The sequence below is a fragment of the Macadamia integrifolia genome, unplaced genomic scaffold (genome assembly GCF_013358625.1).
Source record: "Macadamia integrifolia cultivar HAES 741 unplaced genomic scaffold, SCU_Mint_v3 scaffold2046, whole genome shotgun sequence".
In the NCBI taxonomy this organism is placed as follows: Eukaryota; Viridiplantae; Streptophyta; class Magnoliopsida; order Proteales; family Proteaceae; genus Macadamia; species Macadamia integrifolia.
In genome coordinates, this window is record NW_024868477.1 from 76,111 (window position 1) to 99,077 (window position 22,967).

At 39.8% G+C, this 22,967-nt stretch overlaps 1 protein-coding gene across 1 annotated transcript; it reads right to left on the bottom strand.

The window, feature by feature from the left end:
* Positions 1-5,135: 5,135 nt before the first annotated feature.
* On the bottom strand, positions 5,136-22,750 carry LOC122065515 (RNA helicase aquarius; the record flags this gene model as incomplete). Its single annotated transcript, XM_042629319.1, has 8 exons — positions 5,136-6,024; positions 6,170-6,520; positions 7,166-8,320; positions 9,570-9,755; positions 11,940-12,200; positions 12,322-13,380; positions 22,273-22,383; positions 22,493-22,750. Coding segments are annotated over 8 exons (3,798 nt in total), but the record flags the coding sequence as incomplete, so codon positions are not given.
* Positions 22,751-22,967: the final 217 nt, after the last annotated feature.

Genomic DNA, 22,967 nt, shown 5'->3' on the forward strand with positions numbered 1-22,967 from the left:
GCTCAAGCCAAGGCCAAGCAGACCTGACCGAAAGTCACTACCTCAGTTGGGGACATAGGCCAAGGTCGAGCAGACATGATCAAAAGTCACTAGCTCGGTTGGGGGGCTCAAGCCAAGCCGAGCAAACCTGACCGAAGGTCACTACCTCGGTTAGGGGCTCAGGCCAAGATCGAGCAGACCTAACCGAAGGTCACTACTTCGGTTGGGGGCTCAGGACAAGGCAGAGCAGACCTAACCGAAGGTCTCTACCTTGGTTGGGGGCTCAGGCCAAGACCGAGCAGACCTAACCGAAGGTCTCTATTTTGGTTAAGAGCTCAGGCCAAGGCCAAGCTGATCTGACCGAAGGTCACTACCTCGGTTAGTTGCCCATGCCAAGGCCAAGCAAACCTAACTGAAGGCCTCTACCTCAAATAGGACGAAGACCGAATATGAATGAAGAGGGCCGAAGGAACATGAAGAGGGGGAAAAGAAAGGCGTGGTTACTCCCACTAGAAGGGTTTCTTAGTGGCAGTAAGGGGGCTTTTGATATGCTCAAATTAGTCACCTAGTGAGATAAAGGCACATGGCACCCAGCCAAGGGATATCCACCATGACCAAGACTCCGGAGATCAGAGGAAGGCGGAGGCTTAAGTCCCCCTCAACGAAGAGTGGCGCGCAAAGGACTCTAACTACATAAGGAGGAGGAGATACCCGAATAGGGAATATCTCCCACGAAGGTAGGAAGACGTATCCTAGTAGGACTCGGAAAGGGGATAATCCTATAAGAAGAAACCCTAAAAGATAGAATAGTAAGTCAATACGCTCACACCATTATTCCTGTGAAAAAACTGTTCTACCAGTCTCTAACTTGGGCGTCAGAGGACTAATCACGGAGACACCTCCGGGCCTCTGCCTTCTGTACTTGTGCAGGATCAGCGCTCAACCTCATATAGATTTTCGACAGTAACAGGTGTCTTCTTCCAATTTTGAAACTTTTTACTCCTTTTCAATTTGCTTCCTAGCATGGGGAGACAACGCTGGCTTCCCAGTGTGTGCAATGCAGATGTTAGTTTGAGGTGGAGAATGCTTGTTGTCCTCATCCTCTGTACCATGTTAATCCTTCTTTTGACTTACAATGAGAAATCAAAAAAAAAAAAAAAAAAACCTTCTCACCAAAAAGAAACCCAACCCTGATAATGCTGCTGCTACCGCTCGGTGGTTGGTCTTTCTGAATTCATGGGGTTTTTGAGGAGAAGATGAACAGAAAAAAAATTTTAAAATTATTTATTTATTTATTGGGAGAGGGATAGAAGAGAAACCGGAGTGGGAGTGGGAGTGGGAGTGGGAGTCCGAGTCCGAGTCGAAGTCGAAGTCGAAGTCGAAGTCGAAGTCAGAGAAGGAAAGAGAAAGAAGAGGAACCATGGAAGTCGGAGACGGAGAAGGAGGGTGGAGATAGAATTAGGGGAGAGATAAGCTGTAGCAGCAGTGGATTGAAGCATTGGACCTTTTCTATCCATCCAATGGTTACATTTAAGATAAACAAATCCAACGGCTAATATCCCACTAGCATTCCTAATTCCTAGGTACTACACTAGCATACTTGTCCTTTTTCCATTTCTTTAACTGCATGTGACCCTTAACAGTTGGACTCTAAGAGCCCTAAGAAAGAACATAAGGGTAAGACTTGAGATCTATAGCAGTTTCACATTGTGATTCCCTGTTCTTGTCTCCTTCACACATCGTCTTCCTTGCTGGGGTGAGAAATATTGAAGCGCCTTCTCATGCGAGATGGTTATGAAAAGCCTAAAGTTAGAGGAGGGAGTGGGTATGTGCTATGGGAGCTCAGAAGAATAACAAAAAATTGAACTGAGACTTGGAGTTCAAAAGTAAAAGAGGATTTTGGCTTAGGTTAAGCAATCCATGTTTTTGCAGCTTTGCTCAACTTGAGCCATTTTCACAAGCTAAGGCACATGCGAAATTACCTATGTTGTCCCTATATCTAAATTTCTCAAAAAGAGAGATAATGATAGAAAAAAGATGTTACAAAATCTATCATAACCAGAACTGTTACAAAAAAATTTACACTTTACATATTAATCCCTTAAGTTCTTCATTTTTCGATGTTTATAAAACATGATATCAAGTATGGAAAAAAAAATTTACAAAATCAAACATCATACTCCATTCCTTTGTGCCTCTTTGATGAGAACCTATAATGATTATGAATTTGTATAAATTGGATAAAAATATAATGGGTAACTAGATAAGTGGATATACCGAAGAAAACTTTTGACTCCCTACATTTTTCCAATGAAATATCAAAAAATATCCTATCTTGAAGCATCCCCATTCTAAAAATATGGTCTAAAGACCAACCAAATCATGCATCATCGGACTAAAATGAAAACAACTCAAAAAATCCCTAAAAGGTCCAACGCTCCATCCACTACACCCCCCAAGAGTCTTTCTTGAAGACCACAAAGAGGCTAGAAGCATCTATAACAAGTGCAACCTCCTATATTATCTTTAGCGTTTTTTTTTTAAGTTCACTTCTTTTAATCTCAACCATTAGAACATCATTAAGATCAAGGGTTGAGATGCTACAGTAACTTTTAATGTTTTCTTCATTTGCCTATAAAAGGTCTAGCTGTGGTTCTTATAAGGTATGGAGTTCTGATAATATGAAGTGTTTGATGCATTCTCTTGAACCTTGAAGAGTTCTCATTGAAACCTAGAAAAGTTTCTCACCATCCTTGCAGAGTTGGTGCTTTCCTTATGTTCTTTGCTTCCTAGAAGAGTAGCAACAACACTCATTGAGTTCCAACACATCCTAGGAAAGAGGTGTTTCAGTCCCATATTTATCCCATAACAGAAACCCAAAAAATACTTTGTTACTTTTATTTTCAGAATTCATCCTTCTACAAACCTTCACAATCATTTTTCACCAACCTACAGTTGGGAGTGGATAAAACTCTATCTCGTAAATTTTATTTCTTTTGGTAGCCCCACTAATCTTCTTTCATTAAACTTTAGAATCAATGTAATTCAAGTTATATCCAGAGAGTTATGTCCATTTTTCTAAGGTCGCTCATTTCTGAAAAATCTTGTATCTGAGTTTAAATGTGTTGGGAGCTTGTTCTATCTTCTCCTTAGCCGAGTTTAGGAATCTCCTTTGGAGGGTTGCATCATTTCTATTGATACCTTTTTTGTCCAGATGCTTATCTAAATATAATAATGGGAAAATTACGCCCCCTCCCCTCCCCTGTAGTTTACTGAAATTATACGTGGATCCAAGGGTTTGAACGAATTACGCTCCCTCTCATACACCTGACGGTGTTAGTTTGTTGTTAGTTTTAAAATTCAAAAGACCATTTTACCCTTTAACTAAAAGATGATAATGGAAGATCCTTCTCCTGTTCCTCCGTCAAGGGGAACTGAATTGTATCGACGGGGACTGCTAGCCCACCGATGGCAACAATTTCATTGCCACAAGGAGGGGTCAAGTTGTTCCCAATCACCTAAAGCTGCTTGGTGGCTAACCAAGAGCGCGAGACACTCCAAGAGAGAGAGAGAGAGAGAGAGAGAGAGATAGGAACTGCCCTACTACACGGTGGTCCTTCCCGCCATTGTTGTTGCTCCTCCCGAACGAACAGTTCCTATGGGAGAAAACGGAGCCAGAATCCTTCTCATCGAGCATCGCGATTGTCAAATCCATTAGCGCCTTCTTCGCCAGTCTGAACTGGTCCTCCCCAAGGGTCGTCTGGCGGAAGTCCAAGGCATGAAGGATGATCTCCAAGTGTTTCTTGCTCAACTCCATTGCGGATAGCATTGTAGACATCGAGTGCTTTCACACTCCTCTCAAAGGATTCGTTGATCATGCGATCTAAGGGAGGACTCGAGACGAGAGCCTTCCTATTGAATAAGATAGCCCTAAAATCCTCCTGACAACAAAGGAACGCATCAAAAAGGCAATGGATCCACGAGAGTGACAGCATATCTTCGCCCGTAACAGTATGGAGATCATTGAACCAATCAACGACCTATCTCTGAAACGCCTCGAGCTCCAATTCCTAGTTGGTAGGCTCTTGGTTCCGCCATCTTCTCCAGCGGGGGTGGGCGTGGTAGGTTGCCGATGATGAGGGGAGGCTGCCTTCCCTCTTTTGTTTTAGGTGATATCATTTATTAACAATCCCAATTTCACGGTGGCTAATGGATGGGACCTAATTGTAAGAATCTTAGAAAAGCCAAGGGAGGGGGCGTAATTTGTTCAAACCCTTAGATCCACGTGTAATTTTGGCAAACAAGAGGGGAGGGAGGCATAATTTTCCCAATAATAATCTAAGTGCAGCTAAATTTCGATTATATCCATATTATTTTACTTTCTTAATTCTTCCCAACTTCATTTGTGTATGGGTGATTCAGTGAAGCAATGTTTGATTAGACTGAAGGATAATGAAGTGATGTTGAAATGTCGAATAAGTTTTTCATTGGTACAGGAAAGTGAAGTAAAATAAAAGGAAAATTTTTCAAAGCGTGTCTGGTTGGAATAGAAAGAATAAAAATTGGTCCATTCACTTCAACTTCACAAACTTCACTTCTAGTCCAAACACTAAAGCACATCATATCCATCCCGCCATTTTGTCCTCCCAATTTGCCTTTTGTGTTTTGGAATTTTTCAGTTCAAGTTTCAAATTTTGGTAAGAAACTATGGAATAATTAGAAGTTTTGGTTTTTTTAATAATGAAAATATTGAGTATCAATTGAAATTTTGGAAACAAAATAATCCATTTTACACCTTAAATGAATTCTATGGATTAGTTTCTTTCAAGACTTGAGTTCCTTGATCATCCATTAATTCAATCTTTAGTTTCAACCTCAAACGAAACCGAAATTTTTTGAATTTCAGGCAGATGAACCAAAATTTTGTTCATATCAGCTGCAAAATTTATTTTGACCATCATATCTTAACTTGAAACTTAATTAGCAAGACATTAATTAAATCTTGAGATAATGGATCATTTAAATTGTAAAGCAAAAAAACAAAAAAACAAAACAAAAAACAAAAAAATACAAAAAACAAAACAAAACAAAACACACCCTATGTTACAGTTCATACCCAATTGTATAATTATAAAACCAATTTTTGAGAAAAGAAATGCAAAGAACTAGGACTGCTTAATAAATATATCGTGCGTTCGTTCCATGTGCTCAGCCCTAAATAGCTTTCCTTCGAGCTGCAGTTGGTCAGTTACACAACATAAATTCTTTACTTGGCACAGGTAAACATATGTTAATCAGCACCATTACAGTTGCCAAATAAGCAAACTTCAGTTTTTCCTTCAACTTTTCTTCCCTCACCCACCTTAAAATGTGATCCGAACATCACAAGGCTGGGCTTGTTATGACCAGCAGCCTCATGTCATCATTAACCTAACCGAACATGACAAAGCTCTGGCCAAGTAGTGGTCCAGTGTTGTACCATTGGCTAAACTACTCAAAAGAGTAGCTAAAATTGATGAGACACAAGGCTGAAATTTGGTGCCCCTTACAATTATGTACAGATCTGCGAACAGATCTTAACAACAAGCTTCAGACCCCAGAGGACATTCAACTGATTTCTAGTCAGTCTCACTCTTCCATCCTCGTTTCCCCATCATTTTCAGAGGTCATCTGAGTTTCCCCCTCTTCCAACTTCATTACTCCCCCATCATTTTCAGAAGCCACCTGAGTTTCCCCCTCTTCCATCTTCGTTATTCCCCCATCATTTTCAGAGGCAATCTGAGTTGCCCCCTCTTCCATCCTCGTTACTTTCCCATCATTTTCAGAGGCAATCTGACTTTCACCCTCTGAACTGTTGTTACGTGGAAAATCCCCATTTTGATGATTCACAGATCCACTAATCTGACCGTCATCTTCATTTGCACCAGTAGGCCCGTCATGGTCCACTGTAATGTTCTGATTAGTATCATGTCCATTGTGTTCACTGAAGGCTGGAGCTTCTTGTCCTGAATAGTATTGGTTATAGTTGTAGCTCATGATTCGTGCCTGACATCAGTAAGGATACAAATCAAAACAGTAAGATCTACCTCTTCAAGATCAAACAATTCAATCAAATCAAGTCACAATTAACCCATTAAGTGTTCAAAGAAAGATAAATCTACCTAGTAAAAGAGTATATTTATACCCTCACCTGATAGAACTGATGCATTTGAAAATTAACAAGATTAGCCATCTCCTCAATACCTCCAATGAAATTTATCCTACCAGTATCTCCCACAAGACGTTCCGTAAAAGGAGTAACCTCATCCAAATTTAGGGCAAGGCGATCAGGTCTCTTCAATAGATGCTGAAATGTTGGTTGTAGTTCATAACACTGTTCAAATAGAGAACGACGGCAAAACACGTACACCCCGAGTCGTGCTCGAGACATAGCGACGACCAATCTTCTAACATCGCGAAGGTGGCCCACAAAGCGAGTACGAACAAGAGACAATAAAATATAGTCATTTTGCTGACCTTGAAACTTATCAACAGTGGTAACCTGTCATGATAGAAAATAATGAAAGAGTCAACAACAGAAACATGAAAGTAAGGCAGCTAAAAGAAAAGTCAAGGTCAAATGAGGGGAACAAAGCAGCATATGGATCAGAATGTAAGTCTCCAAAAGAATGAGGAATGTGGGAGTACGAAGTTTGCACATCCACATGTCCTAATTCCTGACACAAGCTGCACCTGAATAGCACATCAGCCATTCAACAGGTCCCATATAGGACTTTATATTTAACCCGATCATATGGATGTAACCATCTAATCCATAGTATGTTCCTCATAAACTGCATTATTCAGGCCATTCAATGGGTCCCATATAAGACGTATACATTTAACCTGATCATATGGATCTGACCATCTAATCCATAGTATGTTCCTCATAAACTGCAATATTTTCCCTCTGCATAGAAGACTATAACTACCATAACCCAGATGATTAGGACCATTCGATCAGGTCTACATTTTGGCCTGGAGAATACTTAAGACAGACATTGAATGGTCACTCCCAACTACAGAAGTACACTAACATGGCCCACAAGTTCAATCTGGAGGAAATTTGAACCACGACCTCCTAACAAAAGCAATCCTTTTCAAATTAACAATGTGAATTAGAATTAAGCTTTGTATAGTAACTTACCTTGCTAGGTGGACCAATAAAGTCATACGGAACACATCGTCTATTGATGACATCACGAATCAGAAGTTTCTGGCCATTATAAGTGGTCAAGATGGAAATCTTACTGGCAGGGTACCCAAGTAGACGCATGTACATATATACACTGACAATATATTCTGCCTCTCCTTCATTTTGATAAAACCAAGGTGAAGGGGCACTCTCACCTCTCCCATGGTAATCTGGAACATCCACTAGCTGATACTCATAGGAGAATCCAACATTAGCTTTATGGAAGATAGCTTGCTCCCAAACATATGGAAGGTCCCCCAGATCTCGGTACCTCCAATTGTAAAGCTTGGCTATACTTGGCCTGGCTCTACCTTGAGCATTGAGCTCAATGTAAGGGATTCCAAGACGAACAAACCTTGTAAACAGGCTTTGATCCATGTGGCTGTATTTCTGGAAAGCCATGTTCTTCACAACAGGAGGCAACTGGTGATGATCACCAATCAGTATGCAGCGTTTTAGTCGTGCATATCCATCTTCCTGCCTTTGGAGCAACATAGGGATGAAGGTCTCTATCTCCAAGATCTGAGCACTTTCTTCCATAAGCAAGTTGTCATATTTAAACCCCACCTGAAGGAAGTCCTTCCTCTTAAGGGCTGCATGAGTACAAGTCATCGCAACAATCTTTGCCTGCTTGGTCATCAGGTAATTTGCCCGATCAGCTGTTGACTTCAGCAATTCAAATGCCCTACACTCTTCCAACTCCTGGAACATGGTTTTAAGATGACGAAAACACCCTTTGGCCGCACGCATGTCTTTCTCAAAGGACTGACCTGTAAAAACAGGCTCTGGTGTGTTGGAGAAGAACTCCTTAAAGGGAAAGCAATCTTTAACAAATGTCAGATTATCTTGATTCTTCTCACAAGCAGCAAGAAATTGCTCCCAGCGTGAGTAAACCTGCATCAACCAGAAGTATCCAGCAGTTTCACAAGTGTAACCTACATCCTCTGGCAGTTGAAGAGTTCTAGCAAGCCTCTCTACTTCATCAAGCAATTCTAGGCGTCGCACAAGCATTGCATTTACACGACCCTGACGACTGAAGTCAAGATCAGTTGCTAGTTCCTGTTCACCTTGACCCAGGCGGAGAAGGTATCGAGCAGGCACATCTCTCTGACATGAACAAGAGGCAACACCCAAAGGTTAGGAGGAAGTAAAATTCTCTGTATAATGAACCCATTGTCCAGAGAAACCTCATTTCCCAAGCTTCAACAAGAAACAATAATATATCAACCCATCCAAGCAACAAAACCAAAAGGCACTAGTAGTCCCAGTACAGGGATAACATAAAATTAAAAAGATGAAATAGAAAAGAAAAGAAACAAAAACCCAGACCAATGCCAACGAGCAAAAAATACAGTGGAAGTGCAAAACTTTAACTGGATTTCTCACATCAAATATCCAAGCTATTATAATTTGTATAACTGGTTAAATATCACTGTCTGGTTCAATCATTCCCTAGGAAAATACTACTTGATCAAGTTGGCTCGTCAAGTCCTTACTGGCATGGAAGGTATAGCCAGCCAACATCATAGTTGTCAAAGCAACTAGGAAACCCAAGGCGTTGGAGGGGCTCCTTACATGCATTAATGAATATATGTAATATAAAAATGATAATTTTATATAACTATGTTTATATGTACATAGAAGTCGTATCAATCCAATATAATATAATTATAAAAGTAATGGCCATATGAGGAAACCAACATATAATAAACAAAGCATAGGATATAATGTAAGCAAACAAAGCATAGGATATAATGTAAGCATATTCATCAAAAAATAAAGCAATAAACATAAATCAATGTAAATCCTTTGGCATGTTGTCATGTTGGACCCAAGAAAGAACCTGGATGCCTAGGCGACACCTAGGCAACGTCTTGACAACTATGGCCTTCATATACTAAATCGCAGACTAGTGACTAGTCAATAAAGCAGCTACCTGAGTATGTCTTCTACAGTTCTACTATGCATGAATGCAGGAAGTACTTGTGTCTATCTGTGTCTGTATATTGGGGATGGAAGAGGAGGAATCTAGGTGATTTTGAAATCCCTCAATCCAATAAAAGTATATTGATTCTGAATGGCCTAGTCTTCCTTCTAGAACGCTTTTAGCTCATAATTAATAGTTAAAAGGAGAAAGGACTGGACAGAAAACAGTGTATGTAAAATGAACTATATTATATTTCTCTCATTCTCTCTGTTCCGCAGGAAGATGAGGTATTAGCCCATTGGTGAGCAAGTAAGTGAGAGACATTGAAACTAGAAATTTTCCCATAAAATGGCAATCAGAAAAACCCAACCACAACCCACACTTTCTTTTATGAATCATAGAGAAAATGATCGCCAGTGACGTTCATACCTGCATGATCTTCTCAAACAGGTCATTCAAAGCTTGATTTGAATGAGTAATTATCAACGTCCTCTGAGAAGGACAATTATGATAAAGAACATTCAAGATCTGGACAGCTGTATCAGTCTTTCCCGTACCAGGTGGACCCACGACCATTGTCAGCCCTGGTTGAACACCGGAGATGATAGCTCCAATCTGTAAGACAGAGATATCAATACCATAAATCACAATGCGGAAAAAATTATGAAATTCAACGAGTAGACATGGACAGGTTCAAATATCATGGACAATGTGTTGCATCAGCCTTCATTCTATAAGCAAAAAGAACCGTGTCTAAGATAAGACGATAATCATTTTCTTCTTTCTTTAATATCTAAGCAATTAAGATGAAGAAAATGAGCAAATTTACTAAATTAGAAACGAAGTTCTTCCTTCTGTTGGTAATCTTGCCAATTATTGACCAGACTTCTCAATTTCCGGTATCATTTTGTAAAACAAAACCTAATCAGATAGACTTTCCTCCAAGTTGGGAACCAAGTATACAAGGATTATCTATTGACAAATCTCCAATGGAAGAGCTTTCTCAATGGTACTAGTAAACTCAAGTGAAAAATAGCAGTATAGCACCACAAACACAGGGACTATAAATTAGATAGAAAACCTCTTGATGCAGGCGTACTGTTACTTTTTGGTTTTCAGTTAACTTGTTTTAACCACTTTTAGTCATGCAGGTTTTATTATTTATAGTGAGTACAATGTTTTACTTTTTTTTATAAAGCTTCTGGTTGAGTAATACTGAAAATTTAAGTCAGAAGTCCTAGTAGTCCATTTCTTTTCCTTTTCCAATTGATTAGGATTGGTTATTTGGAGCCCTTCTATGAGAAAGTCAAAATCCAAATACACGAGTTTGAGAAGGAAATTAAACAAGGCAGCCTAGTTATGGTCTACGACTCTACATATAGCAAATCAGTAATTAGTATCTTTTTGTGAGCTCTCATTTCAACAATATAGGGGGTTCTAGTTTAGTTGGTTTCTCTTTATTATCTGAAAGTCAAAATTCTAAGTAGAAGTCTTCCGGGAACTTTTTTGAATTTAACTAGGATTTGGAATAAGGAAGCATAGTTATGGTTAGTATATAGCCATGACAAAAAAATTCTAATATAGTTAATAGCATGGTTCTCTTCAGGGTTGAAATGGTTCTCTATCAATAGATTAATGTTCAACCCAACTCAGGGACTCAAGTATCAATATCATATCGGCTAATAAGTATCAGTATCAGCCTTATCGGCCAACAAGTATCGGTATCAATCATATCGGCCAATAAGTATATCGGCTGTGTCCAATACATTATCGGTGAATCGGATAAAAAATGAAGATTTAGGCTTAAAAAAAAATTAATCTCGAATCGGCCTGATACGGCCGATCTGTATCAGTATCAGCAGATACCGATACGAGTCCCAATACTGATTACTAAATCCCTGAACCTACTCCTGAATTGTCCTATTTCTCCCCCCCCCCTTCTCCAATATATGCAATTTTGGTTTACAACTTCTACAGAACCTAGTGGAGCCCATGAACTGCAGCATACCAAATTGCGCTGCATGACCTACATATCAATTTCATAGAGAATGGAATTGGGCAAAGCTTGCATGGATGGAGCTCTTCTTCCTATTCCTGGTTAATTTTCTAGGATTATGGTTCACACTTCCTCAACCAGTACAAAAGCAAGTTCAGACCACAACCAAAAGAGAGTTGAAACAATGACTGCAAGAACCAGAATGCCAGACCTGGTGCTTACAGAGTGAAATCAGTTAAACCAGTCCACCCAAAAGTTAAGGGAAATTGATCATCCAATAAGCCAGAAAAATTTTTTATTAAGGGAAAAAAATATTGTGGCCAATTTTGTGGAGTTAACTTTCGCAATAAATATAAATGCAGTCTAGAAGTACAAGGAATTTAAGATCAGATTGGTTAGGGTCAATAACAATCCGGATCAGTCTTGGTTGGTGGTGATCAATACTGACATGGAAAGGCAGATCTGCCTGATCCAATACTGATAGCCTGATACAGTGATACTTGAAAACATGACTTCCATATAAAATCAACTCAAATTGTCATGAGCTATTTAATTGGCACCTGGTTCAATGCAGTTCAATTAAAATGGCAAAATTCCAAAAAATTGTTCAATTGGCACCTGGTTCTGTGCAGATAAAATGAAATGACAAAATTCCAAAAAATTGTTCAATCATACAATCCCTTGGAAAGCCAAAGATATTAAGACCAATAGAAATTAAGTTTGCCCACAGTTGTCCTCCATTAGGAGATCAACATCAACACATTTATATGAGAAACTACACAAAAAAAAAATGCATCTAGCACCTGTGTTGGAGTAAATCTGACAGAGTTCTGTTTTGGCTTGTCTTGGGGATAAGGACCTGGGTTAGGAGGGACATATGCCTCAACAATAAGTCGTTCTCGTTCCAAAGATGCGTCCACCATATAGCCGTCATCTATTGTAGTAGTAGACTTCTTGTTTCCTGGTAGAGCATGAGAATTGCCTTTCATTGCCTTGGCCAGTTTAATTCGAAAAGGAGGTTCAGGATGCAAATTCTCAGCGCCATCTGAATTTACAAAGGAGACCTATAATAAAGAAGCATATAAATCAAATGAATCAGATTATTCAAAGTCCAATGCATAAAAATAACGAATAAGATTAACACAAATCCCAAGACTTCACAATATCAGAAAGCATTAGAAATACCTCAAAACCTGTAAAGCTATCCCTCAAATGGTCTGCATCTAGAAAAGTATCTTTGAAATCCACTGTCTCTAGAAGATTAGCCATATTTGTCCACTGTGCAGCTGAAGGATTTCCGTAGCCCAAAAATATGTTATGCAACCAGTCAGGAACAATACAAGTTTCATTCATAAGGTCTCTAATGGACTCCAAAATTGCTTTGAAATTGTTTTCCTTGGGTTTCCTCCTCATTAGTATATTAAATGTCCCATAAATATCTTCTGCACCTTTCTCTGCAATGTCACTGACATCCATGTGGTACTGTGCTGTATCAAGAGCAATAGTTACAGTTCGCAGTTCCCCTTTAGGAGGCTTCCACTCATCTCTTTTAATACGTCCAGTGAAATCATTCATGAGAGTTCCCTCCTCATCACGGATTTCAATGATTTCACATCCACGTACATATTGAAGTCCAAGCTTTTCAGGGACAGTTGACTTTGCAGCCTCCTCAGCACTAAGAGGCTCAAAAGAAGGACGTATACAAAGTAGAAATAAGACATCATGCTCTTTAAGGGCATTCCATTCAGATCTTATTTGTGCTCGATAACTGGAAATGCTGAATGTAACCTCCGCTGTCACACATGATGGCTTGACTTCTCCAATATTTGGCTGCCCTACCTCAGAAATCTTAAATTCCTTGATAGGCACTGCCATTCTTGACCAACCACGAAAAGCAGTTTCTCCTTCATTATTAATGTACGCAAGAAGGTGGGGCACAGCTTCCTGGATATCCTCACGAATTTCATATGTTGACTCCAGACGGAAAAGATTGAAATTTCTCAGCAGATAATCATGAAGTGTCAGGAATTGAAGATTAAGCTTTGGGAGGGCCAGGCAACCTTCTCCCGAGTAGTTGATACTTGGTACAAGGCTTTCATCCCACATTATTTGTTCATTTGGGTAAAGAGGAAGAGCATTTATGGCTTCCTTTTGGGACTGCCGTTTCTCGAAGGAGGAGACCATAACTTCAATAAGAAAATCAGTCCTTCCTGCCCAGGGGTCATCCTTCGATACCAATTTGAGCTGTAAGCAGAAAATTATCAGGTAAACATATCAGCAAGTAGTACAAGTAAATACAGGGCACAATAACATTGAATAAAAAATTTTGAGAACAAAAAAAAAATCTCCTTTTCACCAAAGAGCAAAAGCAAGGACCATAAAACTTACTTCTTCACTTCTTCATAAACCCATAGGCCATTTGCTCTAAAGCGCAAATGCTAAATGCATTCATTCTATAGTGCAAATAATAATGGTAACAAAAGTACCATGCACAAATGCCGAGTTCAAGTCTTGAGACTTGGAGTGGCCACTTTGTGCAAAAAAGGCCAAAGGTTAAGACCGTCTCCAAAGTTGCCCCACCCAAGACCCGCGTAGGCAGGACCAGCACTGAGTAATGGCCCTTTAACAAGAGTACAATGTACAAAAGAGTTATAATTCTACACAGTAACAAAATAAGAGGCAAGCAAGCCATCTTTAAATACACAAATATACCAAGGGTATGTTTCATTTTGTTAAGATTTTCATCCACATAATGAGCATTATCAGCTATCAAATATAATCAAAATCCAAACAACTGCCTGGGTTTAATCAAATGAAACTGCGAAGGATATCACAAATTGCAAGATTCTTTCCCATTCAAGAAATAAGAGAGTTAATTATAAGTAACAAAAGTTCAACACATTTAAAATAATCTTTTTCAATATATTTTCCATACACACACATCATTTAGCAGTACCACCAAAACTTAACCACTTGGACACCATAAGCAATAGACGATATTATCATTTGAAATCAATTAACCCATGGATATTGGTTCTTTAACTCATATACAGATGGAAAATGAACTGAGAATGTCCTAGAGACAGTCCAAATTCCAAAATATAGGCCTCGCACTTTTATATGACTCAAATTTCAATTATCTTCCTCACTGTACTGATTCAATCAATGATCTTCCACACTTACTCAGAAGAAAAAGTCAAAGATGTAACAAAGATCATCTCCTTGATCTAGGAGTTTTTTATTCTGCATTCAATTCTACCTTTACAAGCCAGAATCCTTTAAGCTCTTAAATTTGAGTTTTAAGAAACAAAAATATTTGTTGTTGATGCGGCTCGGTGATGGATTTAGGGAACTATCTTTTGACTTGATTTTATTTCGTTTCCTTTTGTTAGAAATTAGTTTAGTAGGAGATCTTAATTCAGTTGTTATTTAGGGTAGTTTCCTTTCAAGTAATTTCCATAAATTGTTTTGATTTATTTTCTTTATATTAGACATGTAATGGATGGAGGAACTCAGTTTTTTTAGATTTGAATGAATTTGAGAATTATTATTTGGCTGGAAACGATGGCTGCCATGGGTGATTTCCCTCTCTCTCTTTTCTGAACTGTTTTCTTCTTCCCCTTCCCTGACTTTCTTTTCTTTTCCCTCTGTTCTTCTTCTCCTACTGTTCATTCTCTCTATTGCTGGTCGATCCCCTGTTCTCGGCGATAGATACAGCCTCAGATTAGTGGATCAAACTCCTTGGTGCTTAACCTGGTGGGACTGAGACTTTGGTGGTCAGTTCCTTCCCCTTGGGCGACATAACTCCTCCAACTCCAGCTCCAAAGCCCTCTTCAGTCCTGAGATCAAAGCCACGTTTCAGGCCTGCTCTGGGTGTTATCGCCATCTTCAGTTTCAGGTGCTTCCCACGTCCTTCCAGCCTGCCGACCTAACCAGATATTATGTGGATTTGGAAGAGCATCCTCTTGCAACCCCACACCTGAAATTTCAGGCCTAACAGAGAGGGTTTGAAGGAGATACTCCCATCGCAAGCTGCTGCCCCTTCTCTTCTTGCAGGTCAACCAAGGAAAGAGGAGACTTGGTCGTGGGTTATTTAGGGCAACTACTCCCCTGGTTTGACCATTATACCCTTCCCTTACTTATTAATCTCTTTTGTCATAACATTAATTGTGATTTCCTGAACTACCCTTGCATATTCTGTTAATTACAAACCTGCCACTCTTTATTAGAAACCCCAATTTAATTTCCAGAACTGAGATTTCTTTGGAATTAATTCCAGAGCTGTCCCATTCAGCTGTCTCACCTTAAAAAGGGGTTTAAAATTGTGCCAGAAATTACACATTTTCCATTTATTGTTGCCATTAATTTATTGAGTATCCAAGTGGGCCCTAAGCGATCCGATTTCAGTCCTTGGAATACGGATCCGCATCAGTTGTGACTAATGCACAAGGGCCGCTTAAAGGCCCTTGATATCCATGAAGAATAGTGAATTTGGCAATGCCATTGATATTCTGCCAAGTGGCAACAATTAGCTATCACAAGTGATACCAAACACCCTCTTGCATTCTTGGCTTCTTGCCAGTCAAATTTCAGCTCCAAATCCATGTGCTTCATAAATGAGTACAAAGTACAAACTTACAACAAAATTACAAGGATACCACTAGATTCAATCTGCAAAATAGCATTTTTTCTTCTTAGCTTTTGAAAATTCACATACTTTTTAGGCACAAGGCAAGCTAATAAAGGTATAAACTTGACTTGATAACTGGGGCTTTTTCAAGTTTCCTTCTAAAGTGAAAGATAGTATCGAAGGATTGTATATGGAGAAAGACACTATGTGTGTGTTGAAGGTTATTGGAAAAGTTGGTGTGGAGTTCTCAGGCATGAACATTTGGCACTGGAATGTGCTTCATTGCCCACTTTTATAATATGACGGAAGTCCATTTGGTTGGAGGGACAATTTAGAACCAATATGGTGCTGTTGATATGGCATTTGGTGGATTGTGAACCAACCCTTTCTTCATCAAATTCTATTACTTCAAACAATCTTGAAATAAATATGGGATCTTCATGTACCAACTACCAACATATATATCTCTACAAAAACTGGGAGCATGTACAAGAGATGGAGCTTTCAACTGCAGATTATTCATCACTTTCCAGGGGTAAAAAAGGGGAGAGAGTTTTACCAGAGTCCCAGACCCTCACATACCTTTTGATATTCTATGCTACAACCCTCCCTTCCCCCAGCTTTCTTCTACACAATACATTAGCTAGCTCCCCAAGTAGTGGAACCAAAGTATCCCCAAGGAGGTTTCAGATCCCACCCACAGGAAGAATTGGAAGGCTCAATATCAGCAAGCTAACACCACTATTAACACCCTCCCCAAACTAGGACTACGATTAACTCCAAAATCATATCACATATAGACAAACAGTAGTACTTCAAGGCCCCAAAACAGTATAACGATCCAACGGTTGGATCTCAAATTATAGATACAACTCCAAATTATAAACTGGCAACCAGAATTAGAAACAACACCATCTCATGACAGATAGAATGACATGAAAACATCACCATGGTAATCATTCCAGAAGGCCATCAACGTATAAAAAATCAGCCAAAACCAGTCGCTAGAATCTTCAGAACAGTAGAACTCAAATTTAGTTACTTGGACCAGATGATAAAAAGAATTACAAAATAGGTAGATTTAAATTATGTTTTACCACTCACAAGTCAGCATGTTGAAAAATTTTACCAGATTCCCATATCATTAAAAAAAGCTACAGGGGGAGCCCCTTCCCCTTGAGGAAACCCCAAGTGAGGAAACTTCATTTGGTCACCGCCTTGGAGCAGCCTGGCCGGCCTCATGGCCAGGCTGCTCCCCCACTGGGGCTTCATCTCGATTGGAGTCGTGTCTTGGTCGCCAGCCCCATAGGTCACTATCCTTGCTGGATCTTATGCTTGTTTGAATTCCCGCCAGCCAGCAGCCTCCTTCTTGGCCGCCAGCCCCGTAGGTCATCATCCTTGCTTGATCTCAAAGCTCGTTCGGATTCCCACTTGGCCAGCATCCTCATCACCTCCGATCCCGTTTGCCTGCTCTCGCACCAGTCGCCATCATGCCCCGCCTGGCTTATCCCGCCGCCGCTTGGTCTCCTGCCAACCAGCATGGTCTGCAGCCATTCGCCGCCAGCCCTGCTTGGCAAGCCTCCCGATATGCCTGGCTCGCTTGGCTTCTGCCGACTTGCTGCCAGCCGCAAGGCAAGCAATCGTGTCGCTACCAGCTTTGTTTGGCCGGCAGCCGCTTCGCCATTGCCCTCTACAAGACTAGCGCTCAATAGTGGTTGTCATCTCGCTAGGCCAGCTGCAAGCTAGGTCACAGCCCTCTGCAAGGCCAGCACCCTCCAAGAGGCATCCCTCCTCGCCAGAGATGCTCCCTTGGCGGCTGGTTAGATGAAGAAAAGAGATGTTTGTTAAGGGTTTCCACAAACCCTAACTGGATTTGACTTGGTTACCCTTGGATGAGCTTCCTTAATTTGTTTTTAAGCCCATATGGGCTTTTGTGATGTAACATGCGAGTCTTGAAGCCCTTTGGGACTCGGATGTTGAATGGGATTCTTAATGTAGGACTAGATCTGAACAATCAAAATAGACCCAACAACAGGAGCTTGTAGACCAAAGAACAACCAAAACCAGCTCCACAGATATATCAGAAATCAGACTTCACATAACAGTCCGCAAAGCTTGCTGTTCATCCTTCATCTCCGATCTCATGTTCTGTAACATCTCCATAAGAGAAACTAGGGTAGAGGTGTTCTCAACCATGCTCCGATACCACTTAATGTAGGACTAGATCTGAACAATCAAACTAGACCCAACAACAGGAACTTGTAGACCAAACAACAACCAAAACCAGCTCCACAGATATATCAGAAATCAGACTTCACATAACAGTCTAGTAGCACTATCGATCTCAAGGAATATTAGCACAAAGAATAAACACAGAGAGCAGCAGTCCTTAGAACTAAACCAGGGACTGAATAAGGGTACTAACAACTTCAAGTTAACAAAAAAATATGATAAGCAGTCCAGAAATCAATAGCCATATCAGCAGAAATATCGATTCCAGAAAATAGAAGCTACAGGCCACTAGAAGACAAAAATGTGGAGATTTTTAATATCTCACGACAGGCTTCTCAGAAATAGTCCAGACTTGGGTCGATCCTTAGTGAGGGATGGAAGAACATTCGACCAGAATTTGAGAACAAACCAAGGGCTGGAACTGTTCCTTTCAGAGAAGGCCGATTGGAAAAAACTGCAGAATTTTCTGGGCAGCAGTTAAAAATAAATACCTGGTTGTAGCAGCAGTATTAGCTTGAATATAGATTGTAAAGAAGAGAAGGAAACACACTAAGAACCCTCCTGGACTTCACGCCGCAAGGAGTCGCCTGGATCAGACACCAAGCCCTTCTTCCTTGATCAAACACAAAGAGTAGCCTAAACAGAGACCAGCGGCAGCAGCAGCATATTTTTCTTCAAAATAAAATCGTGGGCCTTAGTATGATGCCCTTCTTTATTTATAATGATGGGGGGTAGTGTTTACAAAATAGAAACTCAAAGTTTCTAATTATTGACTGACTGACTAAAACTACTAGCATGTAGTTACTAAAACTGGAAATTGTAAACAACTGAAATTAGAAACTACTTTTAAGACTTGAAAATAGAAACTAAGTTAGAAACTAAATAAGTAACTAATAACCCCATCAATAACCCAACCCGTGGGCCATTAGAAACAGACCTGGTCGACCCAATCAGCCACTAGGGTCGACCCTCTTCTTCCTTCTTTAGTAGACCTTCAGAACTGCATCACTTCTTAGCTCCTATCTTTTGCCCATGTGGGCTTTTGTTACCCTTTTAGGGTGGTTCCCCTTTTGGAGTTGAAATTTTGAAATCTCCCTCCCCCTTTTCTTTAATACATTTATTTACACACACACACACACACAAAATTAGTTACTTGCGTTCAGAATTAGTAACTAGCAAAAACAAACCATCCTCAAGTCAATTAGCCCCAGAGTACAGTTGAAGGAAGTCAATGGTTAACAGAACAACACTCAAGAAATGTCTCCAAAAACCAATGGTCAGAGAAAGAAAATAACAGCACCTGAATATCGCTGATCACAGGAACAGAGATATTAACCTTTAAAATGCTTAGATCTAAGAACTCTGATACTCCTCAAGCAATTGACTTGAACAGAACCAACTCATGGTCATATGATTCCTCTTGGGATAAGAATCACTTAATCATTAGCACAATCTGAAGACCAGAACTGCCAGACTGCAACTCATAAACAAAGAATTCTCCAAAACAGAGAAGCCACAGGGCTTCCACAGGGAACAGATCCTTTCGATCGATCCCCGATAAACTTCCTCTTGTTCAGCACTACTAATCCGCAAGTACAGCAACACAACTGTAGATAACTTATGGGCAATCTCAGAACAGTAATTAAAAGTAAACACAGAAGAACAGATAAGAGGAAGAATGCAGATAAAAGACAAAAGGAAGAAATTAGAAAGACAAGAGGGAAGGATATGACCAAGGCCTCTCACGTATGGCCTTGGTCAGTCTCTTACAATAGGTCTCTCACCATAACTGTCTCCCACAGAAACAAGCAGAAGCCAATACAGCAACAACTACTACTACTACTCAGCCTTATCCCAACAAAATAGGGTCGGTTACATGGATACTTGCCCTCCAATCAGCTCTATTCGACATTACACTTGATACAAGGCCTAAGCTATGCATGTATTTCCTCACCACTTCTCCTAAGGTCATTTTAGGTTTACCCCTAGACCTAAGATCATTTTAGGACCCCTAGCCTTTTAGATCTTTCAATCTGAATCAAATCATACCTCCGTACCTGATCATCCAAAGGCCTCCATTGAACATGGTCATCCCACCTCAAACGACTTTCTCATAACTTATCGTGTATTGGAACTACTCCCAAGTCCCAAACCAGCTCTAATATGATCATTCCTTACTTTGTCCTTCCTAGTTTTACCACCCGTCCATCTCAACATCCTCATCTCCGCTACCCTAAGTTTATCTACATGATGTTTCTTAACTGCCCAACATTCAGTATTCCACACCATACATCATAGCCAATTGTACAACTATCATATAAGATTACCCTGAAGTTTTAAAGGAATATGTCAATCACACAACACTCCAGATGCACCCTCCAATTCATCCAACCTATTTGAAACTCAAATTGTGGGGGACTATAGTATAGCCCCTCTCACACAAGCATAAGCCAATATTTCTTCTAAACTCAAATTGTAGGGGGCTATAGTACAGCCCCTCCTTTTTTTATTAGCTTCAATCAAACCTCCCTTGCATGGAGAGGGGATCTCTTACAAAGAAGCAATCCAATAAAAATAGAAACTATCATAATATATTCCTACTAGTTACATCTTCAAAATAAAAACTGGATACAAATAAAATCTGACTTGTAGATAGAGTTGTCGAGGCATTGCCTATGCATCCGGGCCGGCTTCCAAGGGCTGGGCAGTCGCCCTCATTATTCTAAATTAACAATAGGGAACCTTGGGACTCTAGTGCTTGCTTAGGGCACCTTCAGCCTTGGGATGCCCAGGTTCTTGGGCGGTCAATTTTTTTTTTCTTAGTTACGTTTTTTCCCCTCTAAATAATGTTGGTTCTAACATTTTTATTGGCTTGTGTACAAATGTGTATAGGTGAGAAACATGGGATCATTTCGGACCTAAAATAATTAAATAAATAAATTAAAAAGGAAATCGAACTTCAGTAGTTAACTTCTCTTGTTTACTTACTTTTTTGTTTCCTCTAAATAATGTTGTCATTGTAATGTCAGAATGAAGTAGCTAGATATAATGGAAAATTAGTGCATAGATTCAATCTATATTGTTGATATACTAGATATAATGGATGCATAGTAGCATAGTTGTCAAGGTCACTTAGGCACCTTGACAACTATGATTGTAGTTACCTACCAAAATAGAAATAAAACTAGAAAATAGACGACCTTGACAACTATGCTTGTTACCTACCAAAATAGAAACTAAATCATGATTCCAACTCCCACGCAAGTCACTTAAAGGGACCTTAATGGGGCCATACCTGGCCCATTAGTTGGGCCTAAGACTTAACCCTCAAGGGACTTTCAAGGCTGGCTCGATGGTCCATTGCTGGCCCATATGGGGCCCAAAGATGGGCTGACATGGGGGTTCAGGACTGAGTCGACTGACTGTTGCTGGTTCTATTCCCTCTCTTCAACCTCTATCAACCTACATCAACCAGCCCTCATAATCCACCCATTTAAAACCTGATGCCCCAAAATCTGCCCAAATCCTTTCTCTATTTAGTCCATATACTGCATACAAATGAGGTCTTCTCCAAAAACCTAACCTAAATGGAAGCATTTAAATGTAGCCCCACAGGATGCATTCAAAAAATTCAAACAACACTTTGTCACTTAAAAAGGGGCTGACAATCTGTCCATCGAAATTTGATCCAATTAAGTTTCCTTAGATAGGGAAAGAACCAATCTTGTATTCTCTGACATGGCTTCTTATTTGGCTCGGAAAAAGAATAATTAATCCCACAGCCACTCCAATAGCAGCATAGTATTTATTTGACAGATTGCATCACCCACACTAGAAACTCTTCTCGAATTTCCACTAAGAGCGAATTGATGTTTGCCAGGGCAGTGAGTGAATAATAAGGTGAAACTGTCATTGAGTTAGTTCAGCTCAGATCATAAGGTTTAAACACTCATCGATAGATTATCTAAAAATTGTATGATACAGATCAAAATGCTTGTCAATTATGAATCATATCATACATCATAAGAATTTGGAAACATTGTTCAGGTGAAGAAGCGTAAATCTACTTCAGAGTAAATGCAAATACAGTTGCAACCAGCAAATACTTCAACTCATTGAGCCTATTAACCTAAGTGCAAGTGTAGACTAGAAACATAACGAACATTGAGAACGAGCGAAAAGACTCGACAATTGCACATTTGCACTTAATTAGTATATGGGAAGGCAGGGAAGGAAGAGAAAAAGATCATACATTGGTCGAATGTATGACATACCTTATTGCACAGCAAGTCCTTTAGCTCTTCTGGAGAAAGTACAGACAATTTCTTTGAGAGATCAGCACGTTTGTTAATTGCACCGATGTTAGCCAAAGCAAGTTCTCGTAACTACAACAGCCAAAAGAATATCATATTTAGGATATGACCCAACTAAAAGGAATAAAACTATTTTCAGATAACATCATGTACAAGTATACCACCCACTAACGAAACATACCTTGGGAATTTTTTTAAATGCCAATAACTGAAACGCCTGAAAACAAGAATAATGAGTTCTAAGAACTTCATCATCATCTAATTGTGTCCCAACATGATCATCGATCTCGAAACCCTCATAAAACTGCAATAGGTCAACCAGTTGTGCAAAAAGCCGCCCCTTCTCATGAGTATAAAGAGCACTTAGATGACATTTGGCAACAACCGCAACATCAGCAACAACAGCTCTGAGATATCTGTAAGATAAAAGAACATCAAGAAATAGAAAATTAGGAACAAAAGAGAGAGAAAGAGAGAGAGAGAGAGAGAGAGAGAGAGAGAGAGAGAGAGCACAGTACAGGACACAAGCATCGTCAATGAGAGATAACCTTATATTTCAGTTTTAGTAACTATGTTTGGTTTGGTCGCTACAGCTGTCCATTCAAACTTCCTTTTACTTGCTTTCATGCATTCGGTAATAGGTGCCATAACTGCAG